Source organism: Notolepis coatsorum (genome assembly GCF_963971535.1).
Source record: "Notolepis coatsorum genome assembly, chromosome: 13".
Taxonomy (NCBI): Eukaryota; Metazoa; Chordata; class Actinopteri; order Aulopiformes; family Paralepididae; genus Notolepis; species Notolepis coatsorum.
Window position 1 is genome coordinate 41,575,888 of NC_140177.1, and position 20,000 is coordinate 41,595,887.

Consider the following 20,000-nt stretch of genomic DNA (forward strand, 5'->3'; position numbering starts at 1 on the left):
CAAACACTTTTTACTCAAACCGCTGGCTGGCTTTATTGACTAGTGACAGCCTATGTACTGATACACAGGAATATACATTTACATCATTGCTTCCTCATGGCTGATTATATATCCCACATTCCATGAATAGTGAAGTTTTGCAAGGGGATGGACACTGGTTCTGCGACTCTTTGAAAATAGCTATTTTATGTTATAATGCCTAGCAGAGAATATTTGAGTAGAGAACATATTTTATGGGTAATGAATTCAGCGTTATGCTTGTTATTATAAAGTGGACAAAGCCTGTTCATTTTCCCATCTCTGAATGTGCAGTTGCATTTATTTTCTCTTTGTAGAGGTTCGGGTTGTTCCTCAAAGGTTTCTCCCTCCTTCGAGTATTTTTTCGTGTCCTTTTCTTGATCCAAAGGATTTTCACTGGGGATCTGGATACCATTTTATCTACAGTTCTTTGTGGGGGGAAAACAGCTTTATAAAAAATTAAAAGGAATCGGATTATCTTATCGTAAAGCTTATTTATGGACATGAAATGCTACCTCATACCAACCTCTTACTGCAGATGTAAAAAAAGAAAAATAATTCTTTCATCTTTGAGGTGGTTCGGTAGTGTGTGACAAGTGCACGGGGAGTGTGACTAAAATGTGTATTTCTCTTTGTCTGCCTACCTACCTGCCCGTATTTACATAATGTGTGTGTGTGTGTGTGTGTGTGTGTGTGCCCGTACACGCAGCTGTCCCCTCTGCGCCCCAGAACGTCATCTCCAGCGTGAACGAAACCTCCCTGTCCCTGGAGTGGGAGGAGCCCGAGGACACGGGCGGCCGAAGCGACCTGGTCTACAACGTGGTGTGTAAGAAGTGTCTGCGGGACCATGGCCCGTGCACGCGCTGCGACGACAACGTGGACATGGCCCCCCGCCGGCTGGGCCTGCGGCAGAGGAAGGTGGTGGTGAGGAACCTGCAGGCCCACACGCGCTACAGCTTCGAGGTCCAGGCGGTCAACGGGGTGTCTGGGAAAAACCCTGTCACGCCCAGCTACTCCTCCGTCAACATCTCCACCAACCAAGCAGGTTAGTCGTACAAACACTGTCAACATCACCACCAACCAAGCAGGTTAGTCGTACAAACACTGTAACATCACCACCAACCAAGCAGGTTAGTCGTACAAACACTGTAACATCACCACCAACCAAGCAGGTTAGTCGTACAAACACTGTCAACATCACCACCAACCAAGCAGGTTAGTCGTACAAACACTGTCAACATCACCACCAACCAAGCAGGTTAGTCGTACAAACACTGTCAACATCACCACCAACCAAGCAGGTTAGTCGTACAAACACTGTCAACATCACCACCAACCAAGCAGGTTAGTCGTACAAACACTGTCAACATCACCACCAACCAAGCAGGTTAGTTGTACAAACTCTCAGGGTTCCCACATGTCCTGGAAAGCTTTGAAAGCCTTGACACTTAAACACTGGTTTAAGTCATCAAAAACTTCAGAATAGCAATTAGTAACGAGCAATTAGAAGAAAAAAAAAAAGCAATGAACCAGACCAGCCTAGTGCTAATGATGTCTCCAAATTGATCCACCATCATATTTGAATATCTAAAGCAGCATAACTATTAGGCGCTCCCAAATTATTAATTTGCAAATGGGTCGATAATGTCCTGGAAGATTGTCCTGGAAAGTGATTTCCTATAAAGAGTGGGGAACCCCCATTTCTACTCCCACTACGAACATCCCTACCAACTGGGTAGTTAGTGCCACAAGCTTTGTCAATAACATTTGCCTTATCCACAAACCACACTGATAGATAGTATCCCCTCGATCAATATCACTTAACATCAGCACCAAACGGTCAGTCTAGCGAGCACTTCATCCTGTCAGTGTCAATGTTTGCCAGCCGCTAGTATCCCTAAAGATTAGTGTTGTTATTAATGTTAACGCTGACTTCAAACATTAAGCAATTTATAAGCTCATAAACAGACTCCTCAATGTGAACATGAGTGCTCAAAGTCAGATAAAGTGAAGATCAAGAAATGTGCTGTGTACGGTGAATTCCCCCAGTCAGCAAATGATCAACCGGGCAATTTCTTTTAGTATTCAATGTCAATTGATGTCGGATCACAATAGCACCGATTAATATCTCGCACAATTACCATGAACCGGAGTGGTCAGCACCTTACAAAGACAGGCCATTTATCGACCTGTTAACATGCACTGTCCACTTTCTTGGAGTTTATGGACCTATGACAATAACTGCCAATTAATTTAATTCAGGGCCGCGCAAATCAATGAACTGCATAACGCAGCAAAAGTGAAACATGTAAGGTTGTCTAAACCTGTTCAGCTTGAGGAGTTTTGAAAAATGTAAAATTTTATTGGGTTGCGGATTAATGTGAGACGCAAACAGAGGGCGTTTCTAGGTGGTTTCTGTCGCGTGTCATCAAGTGGCCATAACTTGGACCTTTTCACGTGTACGTGTGATATTCGAATTTTGAGAACTGGACATTCTAAAGATGATGTTACAATGAGTTTTTGAATTCTGAGAAAATGTTCCACGAACTAACAACTGAGGGTTAAAGATGCAGTATGATTTTCTATGATTTGAAATGAGGACCATATAGACTCAAACACAAACACACACACACACAATTATATGGAGTAAACATGTGATATAGTCGTTGAGTCTACGTGGTTGTCATTTGACATAGTCCAGCAATGATGATCTTGTAGACGCAACCACTAAATTGTGTGCTTATTCCACGTAAATTGTACTTGGTTGAGTCTACACAGTCCTTGTTTAATTTTTAAACCATTGAAAATCGTACACTCCTAAGCAGAGCTGTCTCTATGCCTGTACGTCACAGCCTGCTAAACACCTCTGCCCAAGAGAGACAAAGATTTAATTTTGTACCAAATCCGGACATCTGCGACCAAATTAGTTTGAAAGAAAATATGGAATAAGTTATGCAGTGATGTAGAAAAGTAAAAAGGACTATAGTGCTATATCTTTTCTGGCTGTGGTTCCATGGACACAGTGCCAAGGCTGCACAGACATTGAATAATTTTATTTCTTTCAACTCATTTTCTGTTCTCATTTATAAAAGAGACAAAAAAATATGGGCGGAACAATAATATAAGATTATTTATTCAGCATGTTATGGGAAAATGATACAAGTATAGATAGCACCAGTTAGTTTACTTCCTCTTCTGGGCGGAGATGTTTAACAGTGGAACGCAAGTGGAACCCAAGTGGAACGCCGTCCAACGCTCTGCGTAGGAGAACGGGAACATCGCAGTTAGTGCATCTTTTAAATGGGGGCTATTTCCTCTCCGAGACGACTCATCCGGCTCATTGGAGTTCTAGAATGTGTGCTGCTGGCCATGTGCTCCCAGAGTTCCCAGTATGTTCTGTGTTGTTCCACCTCACAGCACCTTCAGCCGTGCCCACTATCCACCTGATGAGGTCCACTGCCGACACCCTGAGCCTGTCATGGCTGCCCCCCGAGAAGCCCAACGGGGTCATACTGGACTACGAGGTCAAATATTACGAGAGGGTAAGGGCAGACATTTTGGCATCTGTTGTTCCATGTTTGTCGATTTTACGCAGTATATGGTTCATTCAATTCCACACTTTTAGTTCACTCAAATCAGTCCTGGAGCTATGGATCATTGTCTCATAAATAATTATAATAGTGGAATGAGTTTGTAGTTTGGCTATCTGGTAATACAAATGTCAGAAACACATTGTCAACATGAATGCTAAAAGAACTGTAAGTTATAGGGCTACTTTGACATATTCAAAAGTTTCAAAATGCATGGTCAAATGATCAACTTTCTTTTATACTCATTAACCCATTTAGACCTAAAACGCCTTTTTTGCTCTCATTTTCTTCACTAGAAAGAATGCGTATGTATAAACAGTGAAACAGTTTTGCACTAAATCCTATCTAACAACAAAAACATCCCTGGGACAAATCAAATTGCAGTCTGTGGCAAAAGCCTGTACTTGTGTCAGAGTACTTGGCATGACAACGTTTGGGAACCCCTTCCATAGACTACACTCCAAAGCCAAGAGAACCATCTGTCTATCCCATGAAAATCTGGCACAATCCAGTAATGGTTCTGTCTTGTACCCCAGGGCCAGGCCATGTCCCACACAGTGACCTCCCAGCACAGCTCATCCAAGGTGGAGGGGCTGCGGGCAGCCACGCCCTACATAGTGCAGGTGCGAGCTCGCACCGTGGCCGGATACGGCCGTTACAGCAACCCCATGGACTTCAGCACCAGCCTGCACAGTACGAACACCTTCTCTCCTCTTTCACTGTCTATTGATGACTATCTGCTTAAAGGTGCTGTAAGTGGTATTCTTTTGGGGTGTGTGTGTGTGTGTGTGTGTGTGTGTGTGTGTGTGTGTGTGTGTGTGGGCTAGTCCTCCAAATCTTTGTGTGTGTGTTTTCCCAGATGTCTTTTGCAGAGTTGGTGTGTAAGCAACTTGCTTTTCTGTAGTCATGGCTTATTGTTATTGTTATTCACTTTCTTATAAATGCTCTCATCATCCCATGAGGTTTTTACGTGGCTGGTTGTGAAAGAGTGTTTGTTTTTGTGACCTTTAATAACTGTCTTAACTGACTTCAGATTTCAATGACAGTCGCTTTGCTTTAATGCATTTCATTCAAGACATACTGTATGTAGGTGGACTATATATTTGTAGATATGTAGGGGAAACCTCCAGTTTTCTACCACAAATTTACATTTACATTTAGTCATTTAGCTGACGCTTTTATCCAAAGTGACTTACAAGTTTTGTACAACAAGTCAGCAGGAAGGGTACAACTCTTACTCTACAAAATGTGTGGTCTACATGTTAGAATAATAGCTCTACATTCCAACAGCCATCACTGATATAGAGTGTGTGGTCAGTAACGTGGGTCTCCCAGTCCCTCCTGCTCTGTAGTAAACAGAAAATACATTAAATAAACAAATAATTCTGTTTACTGCAGACCTGAGGGACAGACCCATGTTACTGACCAAACACTCTATATCAGTGATGGCTGTCAGAATGTAGAGCTATTTAACACTTATTTGAACAAAAAGATATCACTTACAGCTCCTTTAATCCTAAATGTTCTATATTACAGTGATATTTTATCACCAAAAGGTCTGGAGAAATTATTGTCATCTAGTCAAGTCAATCCAATCAAATTGGTCTTGGATGGAGCCTAGCAGGGGGGAAAAACTAGGAATGAGGTGCCTCCTCAGGGGACTTGTGTGAGGAGGAGGAGTGGCTTTCACAAGGCGTTTGAACTCAGAGCTCCCATCAGCGCAGTTATTCCACTTTAAAAAAGTTTCCCAGACCTCTTGCTGACAGCTGGGATTAGTAATATTTATAACTCACTGACATTTATTTGGCCATTTCTTTAGGAGTTGTATAATGGGTGACATTCCGTGTGTCTTACTCTTTGTGTGTGTGTGTGTGTGTGTGTGTGTGTGTGTGTGTGTGTGTGTGTGTGTGTGTGTGTGTGTGTGTGTTCTGTGTGTGTTTGTGCATGCATGTGTGTTTTCTGACTTCCAGGTGACCCTCAGAAGTCTGTGCAGGACCAGCTGCCCCTGATTGTGGGCTCGGCATCCGCTGGTCTGGTGGTCATCGTTGCCTTGGTGGTTATAGCCGTGGTCTGCCTCAAGTAAGTGTTTTATTTGATTAATTACACCCTCGACTCAGTGTCTGATTTGATTGATTATGTCCCTGCAAGTAAACCGCTGATGGGTTTTATTTTTGATCATTTAATTTCCCTCCTATTCTCTCCCCTATTTAGTCGTTATTAGTCAATTCACGTATGTACCGCTGTCACAGTGGTTGTGCTGCCTCTACTGTCGGTCTGGGGAGGGTGTAGACTGCCACGCGCCTCCTCCCATACATGTGGAGACGCCAGACACTCTGAGTTTCACTGGGAGAGCGTAGTGCGCGGAGGTTCATGCTATCTCCCCCAGATCCCCTATCTGCGGTACAGGGGAGTCGGTAGGAGTCGCTATTGCAACGACTATGACTCATACCCCACCGGCTTCCCACCGGCGAACACTGCCGATTGAGTTCGTAGGGACGTCTGACCAAGCAGGAGGTTCCGCTGCTGGGACTAATAAAACTTTAACCTGTTTTCAAGGCTTCTGAAGTTGTTCTTGAGCTTTATGTGAAGTACTGGTACTTTAAAAATAGATTTTGCCCTGAGAGTTTCATCCTTCACTGACTATGCTTACCATCTGATGTTAAAGTCCTCCCCCGTGTCCCCTGTGGTTGATCATGTGAATGACATTTTGTTTTTCTTGGTCCTTTTTTCTCAGGAAGCAACGCAGCGGCTCTGAGCTGGAGTACACGGAGAAACTGCAGCAATACAGTGAGTTCCGGAGTGTGAGAGTGTGCGTCGATGTGCACACGTGTGTGTGGGTGTGTGTTTGTGTGCGTTGTGTATGTGTGCATGTAAATCTGGTCCCTGGGAACTTGAGTCGTGTGGTCTTTTGTTGCCCCTAACGTACTGTAAACCACCTGATTCAATAAATTATCCAATCAGCTGACCCAAGCAGGAAACCACATCCACTCAATGGAAGACACGATCACACAGATCAGGTGGTTTGTAAAACCAACAAACGAACAAACCTCAAACGCTGTGGCTCTCCATGGGCCAGTGAGTTGTGTGATAGATGCACCACGTTCTTCTAAACACATGTGGAAATGACGCAGGAAGGGTTGTCCCCAAATAAACACGTACAAATATGTTAAAAAACAACCTGGTTTAAGATTGTGTTGCTGTTAAAGGGAAAATCCACCCTAAATAGAATTCACATGTTATTTCTATGATACTGTGTGATGTGAACAAGTCTCTCTGTAAGCTGAACAACAGAGGGAAAAGACTCTAGTGGTGATGTCATCAAGACGTCCTTGAGAGAAGAATGCCGGAGCTGCCTCACAGCAATAGACAGGGAATAGTGGAACAACTCCTAGTAATAGTGGACACTATATATTGCCTTTATTTATGCTCAAACAATCATGGCTGGCCCTCATTTACAGTGATGTTGAGTACAGTTTAAAATCCTTTATCGTTACTATGACACTGCCAGTACCAGTGGTGGTTTTACAGGGATATGGGCAAATTTTCTGATTCAAAGCTGTACGCCCTACATTTAAATTAAACTCATTTGGATGTAATAAACTAAATTGAGCACATTAAGTCGGACACTGATTCATTGTCAGTGTACCAACTCCAAAAAGTGTCAACTGATGACATCACAATTTCAAGTCTAAATAAATACCCCTAGAGTCTGCGAGAGCAGAGGGGTAGATGAATCAGGAAGATGACCCACAGGCAGATTACACTGTTACAGACCATGGAACGGACAGGACTATGAGTTGGATGATCGGTTCAATGGAGGACAGTATCTCTGATCTGTCCTCTAGAACTAGAACCATAGAGAACAGCACTATAAGTAAGATGAATGCATCAATGGAGGGCAGGGGTGGAGCGGTAGAGGGAAAGAAGCTCCACATCTGTCCTTGTGGCAGAAGGTAACAGCAATAAAAGGCCTCAGAATACATCAGGGAAGGAAGAAGTGCTTGGTAGAGGGATTGCAGGTTTGCCGCATTGATTAGTACTGCTTAAGAAGTCAGTCGACAGGTAGAAGTCCAGCGACAGGTAGAAAACCACAGTTTGCTGTCATTGACGCTGTCACTGAGGAGGAGGACGGGGAAATAGCTGGAGGAGGATGTAGATGGTACTGAGGCCAGCCTGCCGGTCAGAGAGAAGAGCTGTGGGCAAGAAGCTTGAGTTAAATGGCCTAGAGCAAATAAAAAGGAGGGAATGGGAGACGGTTAATAGAGATTTGATAAAGGTGTTCAGTGGTAAATAAATGAGAGAAAATGGGAGACAGTATGGTGCTGAAAGATTTGGAATAATCGATAGAAAGAGGGTGGAGAGATTGCAGCCAGTTAAGTCCAGACGGCTGAAAGAAATAGAAAATTTAGTGAAGGAGAGGAGAGAGCAGTCGAGAAAGGCTACAGTGGATGAGAGAGAGGGAATTAATATTTCGCAGAGAGAGCTAAGAAGTTGGTTAGCAGGACTCAGGAGGGCAGAACAACTTAGTAGGAACAGAAAGAAGAAGGAGCAAGTCAGGACAACATTTTATGGGAAACCATTTAAATTGGTTAGAGGAATGTTCAGCCAAGGAAAAGGAGGGCAACTCAAAGCTTCAAAACAAGAAGTAGAGGAACATTTTAAAATGACTTACTCAGATACAGGAAAGAGAAATGCTCCTTCCTCCAGACATACCACCGTTGGGAGAGGTTGAGTATACGGTGGATATTAGGCCACCAAGGTGGAAGATGGAGTAAGTGGAAGCAAGGGCTTCTTCATCCCCAGGGCCGAATGGAGTCCCCTACCTGGTTTATAAAAGTGTGGGGGTTGTTGAAAGTACTATACAGGTTATACCAATAGCGTGTAGAGCAGGTGGAATCCTAATTCTCAAGGAGAAAGAGTACTCAGTTTTAAGCCATTTTCGGACTATATCCCTCCTGAATGTAGAAGGTGAGAGGCTAGCATCGATTTAAAAAGGAAATATAAATAGATCAAATAGATACCACAGAGCAGGAATCCTATGATTTGCAGGGTGCATAGAACACACTAGCATGATATGCCAGATTCAGGCAGTTCATTTTGGTTCATTTATATATTTTCTAGAGTGCCATGGGTGTAAACTTGGTGAAAGTATATGTCCAAGATATTAGAATGTGTTTTAGTACTATAGATTTTAAAACAGAATGAATGTACTATTTCCCCATTAGCATTCACAATGGCGATTGGAAGTAATTATTAGAGCATCAAGGTGGGTGGTAGGTGGGGAGAGACAGCAGGGCAGGCTGCACCTCCCACCAATTACTGTAGGGCTTACATGGATGACCACAGTGCATTGTTCAAAAAGGTTACTAGAGAAGTTAAAGGAGAATCCCAAGTGAGCTAGGAGGAGGATTACGCCGAGTACATCGAGAAACATTTCATTGACCAGAGGGAAGGTAATAGAGAGCACGTTTTACGTAGATGAGAAAATAATTCCATCTATAATGGACAAGCCAGTGACATTTTTTGATAGGTGGTATAATAGGAAGTTGAATGGCAGTGGACAGATAGAACAAGTTGTGAAAGTTGGACAGGTGTTTTTGAGGGGATAGGAAGGATAGAGAAGTTGCTCTTATGTTGAAGTTGTGGTGTTTTCAGTTTGGTTTATTCCATAAGTTGATGTGGCCATTATCAGCATATGGGGTACTAATATCAAAGGTGGAAAGGCTCAAGACATTGGTTAATTTGTTTTGCTGTGTCTTAGTAGTGTGGCATTGTATGGGAAAGGCAGGCAGGAGTCAGGACACCTAAACGGAGGTAATGATTTGGAGATGCAGGTAGATTTGGGAGGAAAACTCGTTCCATGAGAAATAGTTAGCACCAACTTGAGGCCAGACCTTGTGTTACAGTCTATAAATCAGCACATCAGTTTATTTGATAGTTAACAGTGCTCTGGGAGGATTCAGTGGAGGAGGCTTATGAAAGGAAAGAAATGGGAATTTGTGTGCAGGGTATGCAAAAGGCTGTAAAGGAGATGTTGGAAGAAGCATTGAAAGGAAGATTTGGTTGTAGATTTCAGTAGATTTGGTTGAGGCTAAATAATGTCAGCTGGGCCGCTGGGGGCCAAAGTAAGCAAAGGGTAAGCGTATTCCATTTCTCTGTTGTTTCTGTTTCATGTGTGATATTGTTATTAGTAATAGTTCTGTTGACATAAGGATAGGATGACACAAGGAAGTTCTGCAGGGATCATCCCTATGTTCCCCGGGTCCTATGTTCCCCGGGTTCTATGTTCCTCGCTTTGATTGATTAATAGATTGAAAATTGTATTAATTTTTATTATTTTATTAATTATTAATGTCCGCCTTGTTTCGAACGGTTAAGCTTAGGCCCTCTTTCGAACTGGTTAAGGTTAGAGTTTGGAATCAGGGCTGGTGGTCAAAAATGTTCAATCAATCAATCAAAGCGGGGAACATAGAACCCGGGGAACATAGGACCCGGGGAACATAGACATGCTCCCGTTCTGCATGCGTGTATCATGGACAGTGAGAGCTAGCATGGATGGGTGGGGTTCTAGGATGCTGGAACTAACTGTTGAGCCTTCCCAAGGTGTCATGGGTGAAGGGAGGTGCCCACTTGATAACCCTGGTGATATGCTGGCTCTCACTGCCAGTTGGGCTGTGTTGGCCATTAGGGGCTGTGGGATATTTGTGGATATCCTGATGAAGAATGTCTCAGTCAACCGAGGCTTGGATAATAACAAGGTTTATTAACCAAACAGATAGAATACATAGAGAGAATGGCTGAGGCTCTCGCCCCAGGTGATCAGCTGAAATTACCCAGGTAAGAAGCCTGGATAGATCTCAAGAGGAGATCTATATAGTTAACAGGAGGGGGTGTGGTCCCATTTGATAGGTCAGATGGGGGGGGGGGGGTACAGGTAATGGGGACACAGGGGAGGGGAGTGTCTTATTCCACAGAGAGGGGGGGGGGGCACAGGTAAAGGGAACACAGGGGAGGGGGATATATTTACATGAGGACATAATTATACCACAATACTCACTTTTCTTTCTTATAATGTGGGTGAGATTAATGTATAATATACCAGGATTGTTTGGAACAGGTAAAAGTGGGGATAATAGTTTAAAATAGAATTATTTACATACATGATTAATAGAATTATTTACATACATGATTCATGACATGATCGACTGGACTGCGGTCTGTGTTATTTTGATATCAGAGATGTGGGAATAGATATCACCCTTTTCTTTTATTAATCGCTCAAAATACCTATATCAATGAGTGGTCCTCATCTCTGATATCAAACAACAATTAACATAATCATTTGAAGCTATCGCTGTGCAAATATCTTGGCATACCTTCAGTCGTTCATGTCGTGACTCTGGGGAGCTAATGTGATCGTTGTGCATACAGGCATCGTAATAAACCAATTAAATACATGCACTGTCTGTGTGGTCAGATTGCACAGGGTGAAAAAACAAAATTGTGTGCATAATTAGGCTAATGTGTACAAAAACATTTTAACAACCGTTACCCTGGTGGTTAATAAAACTAACATGATTGATTATGGGAAACTGTTCAAAAATATATATATATATATTTTTGCACGTTTTATGATGATTCTTGATGAAATTACTTAGGATCCAGTTGTATTTAATCTGAGTTTGAGTGTCACTTTCATCTGTGATTGCCTCAGCTTTGTTGGTTTTTACTTAGAATCAGGCAATTTTCTCCATTTCTTCTCTATAAATGAGGAGATAAAACGTCTTATGCATCGCTTCTGTATGTAATTCTAGTGCATATACTATCAATGGTTCACCATATAGGTGCAAAACAACGTTACATGTCCTCTTCTATGAGAGAATAAAACAACTGATTCTTTCTTGTCTGACAATACAATTTTGTAACCTAAGTAATTCAAATGTGATGTAATGTGATCATGTGGTCACTTCTTCCTTCAGCAATACATTTTAGCTCATTATTACTAACCATTGTTAATGCTTTCTCATTGATTTCTTTTCATCACATCCCTAGTTCATCGTTTTGCAGATACATACAATTGTGTGAAAAGTTTCCTTCTTGTGAAGGTATTAATCTGAATGATGTTGCGTCGTTGTTGACAAGGTGTTCTCTGTCGGTCGTGTGGCAGGGCCAAACAGTAACACATAAAAATTAAATAAATACATACAATAGACATTACCTTAGTGGCTAATGTGTCAAAATAAAATTGAAAACCGTTAACCTAGTGGTTAATATAAAAGGTGATTATGATAATCGTTATGCATTGTTCTGTGGTCAAAACAAACTTGGTGTCTTGGAACAATCCAACTGGTTCTGCCCTGTTTAACAATACCATTTTGCAATGTGACTCTGTGATCATTTCTCATTGTCATTATAAAATTACAGTTCTTGTTTGTGAATCTGACAGTTGCTGTGAAGTGTTGATCATCTGTTCTCGGTCGGGGATGTGTCCTTCTGTGGTGACCTGCTGTGTGTTGAACGTATCGTACATTCAGTTGATGTTTCTGTGAGCCTGTCGTGTGGCAGTAAGACAGTAAAAAGTAAATAAATACATAACATTTTTGGACCATGTGTATTCAGAAGTCTCTTGGTCCACATGTCTCATTTGCTATGTGTCTCTTCTTGACGATGCAGTCGGGAATATTCACTGGTCGCCGTCCATTCCCTGTCAAGGGTCACTTGTCTGCGCTGCTCTCCATCACCACCACATGTCTGCCACTGTGCTCACGCTTGGCTCCCATCAGGCCCAGAGACATGGTGGTCAGGGCGTTTTTGAATGTGTTGTGCTGGTTTCGCTGTCCTCTCCTCGTCATTGCGGTACCACTTGATGGAGGGCGAGGGCCCGCCGGTGTAGTGGCTAGTCAGTAGGATGCTCTCTCTCACACGGATGACAATCTTGTCATGGGAATCCACCTTGATGGTCGGGGCTTTGGTTCCCATCTGCAGGTGATGGGTTTGGTCTGCAGTGCCGGGGTGGAGGCCGTCAAAGGTTGATCTCCTCTTCGTCAGTGTCTCCTTGGTCAGTCTCCTTCGTGGTCCTCTGCTCCACTTTCTTGGGGATGTCTGTGGGCTGGGTTGGATGGTTCTCCCACGGTTGTTGTCGTCGCCTCTGGTTGTGTCCGCAGCTTCGTGGTTCAGGTCACGCGTCGTCTCACTCGTCCTGTCCTCTCACCAATTCGTGATCTGAGGGTGATAAACACTGCCTTAGAAAACTCCTCACATAAATGATTCAACGCCTTTCTGCTAAAGTGGAAAATCATTTTGGGATTAATTCAATTCATTGTAAATAAAATCACTTAATTGACAATAGGAAATGCAAACCAATTGCATTAGCAGTGATAAAATCACTTAATTGACAAATAGGAAATGCAAGCCAATTGCATTCGCAGTGATTCCTTACGTCAAGAAGGTCACATTCACTACAATTTTATCAGCTCTTGTATCTAACTAGATCTACCTAGATCTTACAGCATTAGGCTTTAAATAAAATTGTAAATGAATGGCCAAAGTCTTGAATTAGATAAAATAGTCTGTGATGTTAAATTGAAGTTGATCTTACCTCAGGATGCGTTGAGTGTGCCTCAGGATACTTACCTCGCCATGACTTCTCTGTTGTTCTTCACATCTCAGTGTGGCTCATCATAGCATAGCATGGGGAAAAAACATAAAATCTAGGTAGCCAGTTAATTTTTGCATGAAAAACAATCATTCGTTCTGTCATCTAACCCGAACTAACCTTACTGTCATGCATTTGTCCTAATAAACTAACCTACACTGTAGCACTCAACACTTTAATGACCATTGTTACTCAGCTGATAGAGGTGTGCCTTGCCTGATGTCCTGTCGTACAGAACCTGTGAGTCGCTTTGGATAAAAGTGTCAGCTAAATGATCAATGTTGTTGATATCTTGTACATTTAGATAATTGTGCTGCAATTTTGGTGGTTGATAATTTTGCAATCATGGAAAGTATTAGTTGTTAAAAGAATAGTCTAAGGAAAGTCATGCATGTTATTGGTTATAAACAGAGAATAGAAGGAGGGGATTGTAAGTAGTTGTTTTCATCATTAATCTTTCATCTCGGGCACTTCTCTAATTCATGTGTCTTTTGAAAAGAGATGATGAAAACGACTGGTTAGTTATTGTTAGTATGGGAGTTAGGTAGATTTTCATAACTGCAAATTCATCACCGGTGTCTAATTCATGTTAATTAAGTGGTTCTCTGTTGCCATCCACCGCTAGGTGAGTTCATCAAGTCTGTGGTCACGAGTGCAGGCATTTGCATTGCTTTGTCTCCCAAGTGCCCACTCTGAAGAAATTTACATGTGGGTGTTTTGGATGTAGATTTGTTCCAAATGGTCAATCGATTGTCTCTCAGCTCTGCACTGTCTCTCGGTTGACATGCAAATTGTTGGATTTTCTGTCTTTTGTGATACAATTTGGGTGTAGTCATTCACTGTTTTGCATCTCGCCTCAGAGCCAGATCTGTAAATACAAACACATGTTAATTTTCCACTCTTTTCTAAAACCTGGGTGAATCCTCTTTGACTGTCTGTGTGCTCAACAAACATTAGCTAGATCTCATCCATCCCGTTCTTGGATGTAATGATAGTGTTATCATTTATCAATCATATCGCATATGTACACAAGCATATGAATGTGGACCCACACATTTTGAATCATGTTTAAAATGTCTTACAATGGAAAGGGCTAGTTATCTTTCATTGGTTCTTTAGATAAACACATTAACTCAAGTGAATATAACCTAAACATCTTACTTTTAAACATGATCTATGTTGTTTGTGTTCCAAGTTTTCAACATTGAAAGCTTATAAAGTCTAATCTAACGCTGTTTATGTGGACTACAATTCCTGTACTGCCATATATTGGGAACCGGAAGTGTTTGTTTAGCTCCCATGGTCAGTATGACCGGTACGCCCACAGATGTATTATAATTCTGAAACAGACATTGTAATTAGCTTTATGTGACTTATAATGTGTAAATTAAAGCACATAAACACTCAAGTGATCTGAGATAGTTGTAATTTGCTTTAACTGATAGTTGTGTATATGTACAGTTTCTACGTCAAATGACTCCCTTTTCTTGACTCCTTTTGTATCACAAAAAGTACTGAATTTGCAAATCTGGTATGTCATAAATGTACAGATGTAGCAGTACTGACTATCTGTCTGTCATGTATGTCATAATATGTTCTGATAAATTGAAAATGGGGGACCCTGATGTAAACAAATCTGGTATTGAAAATGGGGGACCCTGATGTAAACAAGACTAAAGTCTCTCTCTGGTCTGCATCCCCTTAACAATTGTGTATTGAGCTGTGCTGTATTGTACCCATTCTGCAATCTGTTAATAAAGTTTTCAATCAATCAATGCATCTATATTTATGATTGTCATACTCACCGGGGACAGCTGTTGTGTTGGGTTGGATCCGTTACGTGTCGTCAGCAACCCGCATCTCGCCACCTCAACTCAACATTTTCCAATAGCAGCGCGCACATACATATACAAATAAAACATATACTACACGTGGATTTCACGCACCCTTGGCCTTGGGTACATTACACTTTACGTTCGCTTATGGATAGTTTAATATAAAATAATAACTTCACGGCGCGCATAGCGTCACGTCATTGCTCCATGCGACGTTCGTGTGTTCTCATTCGCCTCGGAAATAACGCTTTGTAATTCAAACAGTATTTTTCCCTCGAGCTCTCAATAGCCTGGAATTCCTATACCAGCGTTTTGTTACCGAATGAACGCGCCTGTGCATATGTGAAACGTAAACAAACTGAAACGATAAAACTATACTTCCCCAAATGGCCGTTCCCGTGGGCCGGTGTTCTGCGGAATCCGGAAATTACTATCCTAGTTTGTTCCCGTGAACTGCACTTCAATGTTATTCTTTGGATAACGGTAACTCGTCTCTCAATGCTCGTCGCGCTATCCGCAGCCGGTTCTTGACTCAATAAAGCAACGCGACGGGTCCTATAATACTTGTGCACATACAAACGAGACTTAAACAGACAAACAAACATTAATACATATAAGTTAACGTGTGTGTATATCTGACTGTATTGGATCGCTTTACGTTTAGTCGGCCAACATCTGTTGCGACAAGGCATTAATACCCTTGATATATAACTACACATCGTTATTAAAATCATAACGACCGAACCTGACTTCGAAATTTACCAGCGATATATTAGATTATATATACCTTTTAATCATACTCTCGGCCTCTTAACCCGCGACTAACGTCCTGTTTAATGTACTTTCCGCGACTGATGTCCCGTTTAATGTACATTTACGTACTCCCGGGACATCGCGTAATCATGTACTAACTAGGACATCGCGTGATCATCTTCCCGCTATCTGTATTGATCAATTGGTTAATTTAATCCAAAATACATCGTTTTCAGGAATGAGATTGTGGGCTTAGTTTGAGGTTGAAACAATGAATATTATGACGCTACTCTGGTAATTTCTAATTATGATTCCATCAGCTTCTCGGTCCTAACTTCCCGCCTCTTTGCAAAGGAATCACAGAACGTTTTTAACAGAGTAGCGTTTTCCAAGGATATCACATCATAATAAGCTCACGTATCTATTTTGTTGCCTATATTTTTAGTCTGCATCAGCTAGACTAGGGGTAGCAATCCAACAACCTGTGTGTGCCTTAGCTTTCGGTCGGCTCCGACTCGACCAGGAATAGCACCTCAACCTTTGTGCCTAAACTTTTGGGAATAGCACTATAACCCATCCTCTCAGAACCGCCTGATAAAGGACCCAGGTGCACGCGCGCCCTGGTAACGATTCTCAATACAGATCAGATATATTAATGCACATTATTCTACTCAGCCATGATCTCAATATTGGACAACATTCTGTAATATTCACCTGGCACAGAGAAAAGCGGGAAGATTTTAATTCCTTCCATACATTTTTGGTCGACCATCCTATTATACTCACTTTTCTCTGTATAGTTGAATGATACAGCACGCCGGGAGGACGCAAAAAGTCCGTCACAAGTTCGTAGACGCCAATTGTGGGATATTTGTGGATATCCTGATGAAGAATGTCTCAGTCAACCGAGGCTTGGATAATAACAAGGTTTATTAACCAAACAGATAGAATACATAGAGAGAATGGCTGAGGCTCTCGCCCCAGGTGATCAGCTGAAATTACCCAGGTAAGAAGCCTGGATAGATCTCAAGAGGAGATCTATATAGTTAACAGGAGGGGGTGTGGTCCCATTTGATAGGTCAGATGGGGGGGGGGGGTACAGGTAATGGGGACACAGGGGAGGGGAGTGTCTTATTCCACAGAGAGGGGGGGGGGGGCACAGGTAAAGGGAACACAGGGGAGGGGGATATATTTACATGAGGACATAATTATACCACAGGGCCATGTGGTAGGGTATGTAGCATCTATCTATCTACATGTTGGGTGGCGGTGGCCATTAGGGGCCATGTGGTAGGGTATGTAGCATCTATCTACATGCTGGGTTGTGGTGGCCATTAGGGGCCATGTGGTAGGGTATGTAGCATCTATCTACATGTTGGGCTGTGGTGGCCATTAGGGGCCATGTGGTAGGATATGTAGCATCTATCTACATGCTGGGTTGTGGTGGCCATTAGGGGCCATGTGGTAGGGTATGTAGCATCTATCTATATGTTGGGCTGTGGTGGCCATTAGGGGCCATGTGGTAGGATATGTAGCATCACATTTCCAATACCTGGAGCTCACACAACAGGGCACTGGTCTGTTGAAGATGGTAATGTTGTGTGGGGGCTGTTATGAGCCATGTATAGCTAATATAGTGTAGAGTGTAGTTCCATATTATAAGTATTCATACTTAGGCATGTTAGACTTTCTTTTGGCAATGGGATTGGGTTTATTCACTGAGCACTTATCCATATCCTTATCCTTAGGGCACAAGTATCTTGTGTTTTGTTATACATTTTAAGTGCATTATACAGTATTAGAATGGATCCATATCCATGCAGTGCCACGTAAGCTTAACTCCTTCAGTTGTGCGATCTCACATGAGTTGCATGTGAGAAAACACGAGGAGACTAACTTCACTCTGTCCTTCCTCTCCCCTCAGTTTCTCCGGGGGTCAAAGTGTACATCGACCCATTCACTTACGAGGACCCGAACGAAGCTGTCCACGAGTTTGCCAAAGAAATAGATATTTCCTGTGTGAAGATAGAAGAAGTCATCGGTGCAGGTAAACAACACTGAGTCATCCATGCCAAACAGAATGCCATTCATTTTCTATTATTCTATTGCAGTGGTTCTCAAACTGCGCATTGACAAAAAAAATATTTGTAATACAATTTTTATTTTGTTGTTGTTATGTTCTGGCATCATATTTTGGCTAAATATGCCTCATTTTATAAATGTGTATTGATAACATAGTGACAACATTGATAACTTTCTAATAAATATGCATGATCAAGTTCAACAACGTGTGCTTTTATTTTGATATTCCTTAATTCCACGTTGAAATACGCGATACATTAACACATTAATTGCCACGCAGTATGCCCATCATTATACCCAGTCTGCCACCGTTGAAAGCCTATGGAGATGTTTACCTTCTTCGCAGGGCTATACCTTTTTAAATTGTATTGCTATATCTGCATTACTATGGCCCATTCAACATCGCTTATCTATCGTTCCGGATGTGGGAACGTTATATTTTTTCATTCATACATTGTTGTGTTAATACCGTCTTGAATATAAGTATGTTTATAAGCTTTTCTGCTGTAATTCCAAAAACGCTAGTTATAGGCCCAAACGCATAATAGATTATCGATTGCCGTTTCTTTCCTATACACACTATATTAAAAAATTCAAATGTATATGATCGGTATACATTATGCTCCATCATGCGTGGAGGAAAGGGGGGGCGGGGGTTGTCTATAATTCAGTCATAATCAGTAACGGCTTTATGTAGTATGGGTTGATATATTGATCAGACTGTTTGCAAACAAAGAAACGCACAATCGGGCTGAAAATAACGTTACTGTCTTACCGTTCGGCGATGAGACTGGAGGAGAAAGATCCCAATTATTTGACGCCGATCGCCTAGATCCATTTCCGGTTTGTATGGCGCAATAAACGCCGAAATCATATAGATTATTGCGTTATGGAAGCGATCCATATGCACGCCAGTGTTTGTCTGTAGTCCCGTAGCAAGATATTACTGCCGGAGGGATTTCCTCGACGCACCGATCACAACTTCCGGTTTTGAGAGTGTAACTCGCCCGACCGTCCACCAGGCGGCGGTATTGAGGCGTTGCAATCTCATTCAGGGTCCCGCTGCAGGGTTGGAAGTTGGCTGGATGAATTATGAATGCCTTGGCGAAAAAATGAAATATTGGTTTAAGTTGTTGGCATTCAACGCATGGCGGCCAAAAACGGCGTAACTCGTTTATGGCAACCAATGTGTTAAGTGTGGGGTCCCCAAAAAACTTTCTAAATAAAATGGGGTCGCGGTATGAAAAAGTTTGAGAACCCCTGTTCTATTCTATTCATTGAACCAGGGTATATTATACAAGGTAGCTCTACCTAGTCAATAACGGAGCAGAGTGGGTGGAAGAGCAACTGTCTTCTAGTTTGTTTGTATTTCCTTTTCTCCGGGAGCATGTTGTGTCCTAACTTCACCTCGAATGACAGTCTGTTCCTGCTCGTTCACCATCCCTCTCTATCTCCCTCTATCTCTCTCTTCCCTTGTAAACACGCACTTTACTCAGAATGCAGATCTCCCAGGCTTCTCAACCCGTCCTCTCTGCCCCTCCACCGCCCTCTCGATCTAGCCTGGTCTGTCACTCTCTCTTCCCCCGACATTTCACAGCCCTCAGACGCTGCCTCTCTGCCGCTCTGCTGTCCTCCATTCTTCTCTCACTTCCCTTACAGCTGAACCCCGATCCTATCTCCTTCTCCCCCAGTTCCCTCACAATTTTTCCACTGTACGAGCCAATGATATTCCCTCTCCCTCACCCCTCCCCCTTCCCTCCACTCTCCTCTTTCCCATTCACTCGCCCACCCCTCCCCTCCCCCGTCACTTCCCCCCCACCCCCGGTGTCTCGACCCCCCGCCATCCAGGTGAATTCGGGGAGGTGTGCCGCGGACGACTCAAGCAGCACGGTCGCAGGGAGGTGGTGGTGGCCATCAAGACGCTGAAGGCGGGCTACACCGAGCACCAGCGGCGGGACTTCCTGGCCGAGGCGTCAATCATGGGCCAGTTTGACCACCCCAACGTGATCCGGCTAGAGGGCGTCCTGACCCGCAGCTGCCCTGTCCTCATCATCACGGAGTTCATGG

General features: G+C 42.7%; 1 protein-coding gene across 1 annotated transcript in view; it reads left to right on the plus strand.

Annotated features, from left to right (window-relative positions):
* LOC311239529 (ephrin type-B receptor 3-like) overlaps positions 1-20,000 on the plus strand; it is a 57,781-nt gene that overhangs the window by 23,988 nt on the left and 13,793 nt on the right. The window contains 7 exon segments of the mRNA XM_084327848.1: positions 728-1,063; positions 3,436-3,560; positions 4,145-4,301; positions 5,579-5,687; positions 6,343-6,395; positions 17,776-17,898; positions 19,782-19,999. Coding sequence (XP_084183974.1) covers positions 728-1,063; positions 3,436-3,560; positions 4,145-4,301; positions 5,579-5,687; positions 6,343-6,395; positions 17,776-17,898; positions 19,782-19,999 — 1,121 coding nt within the window.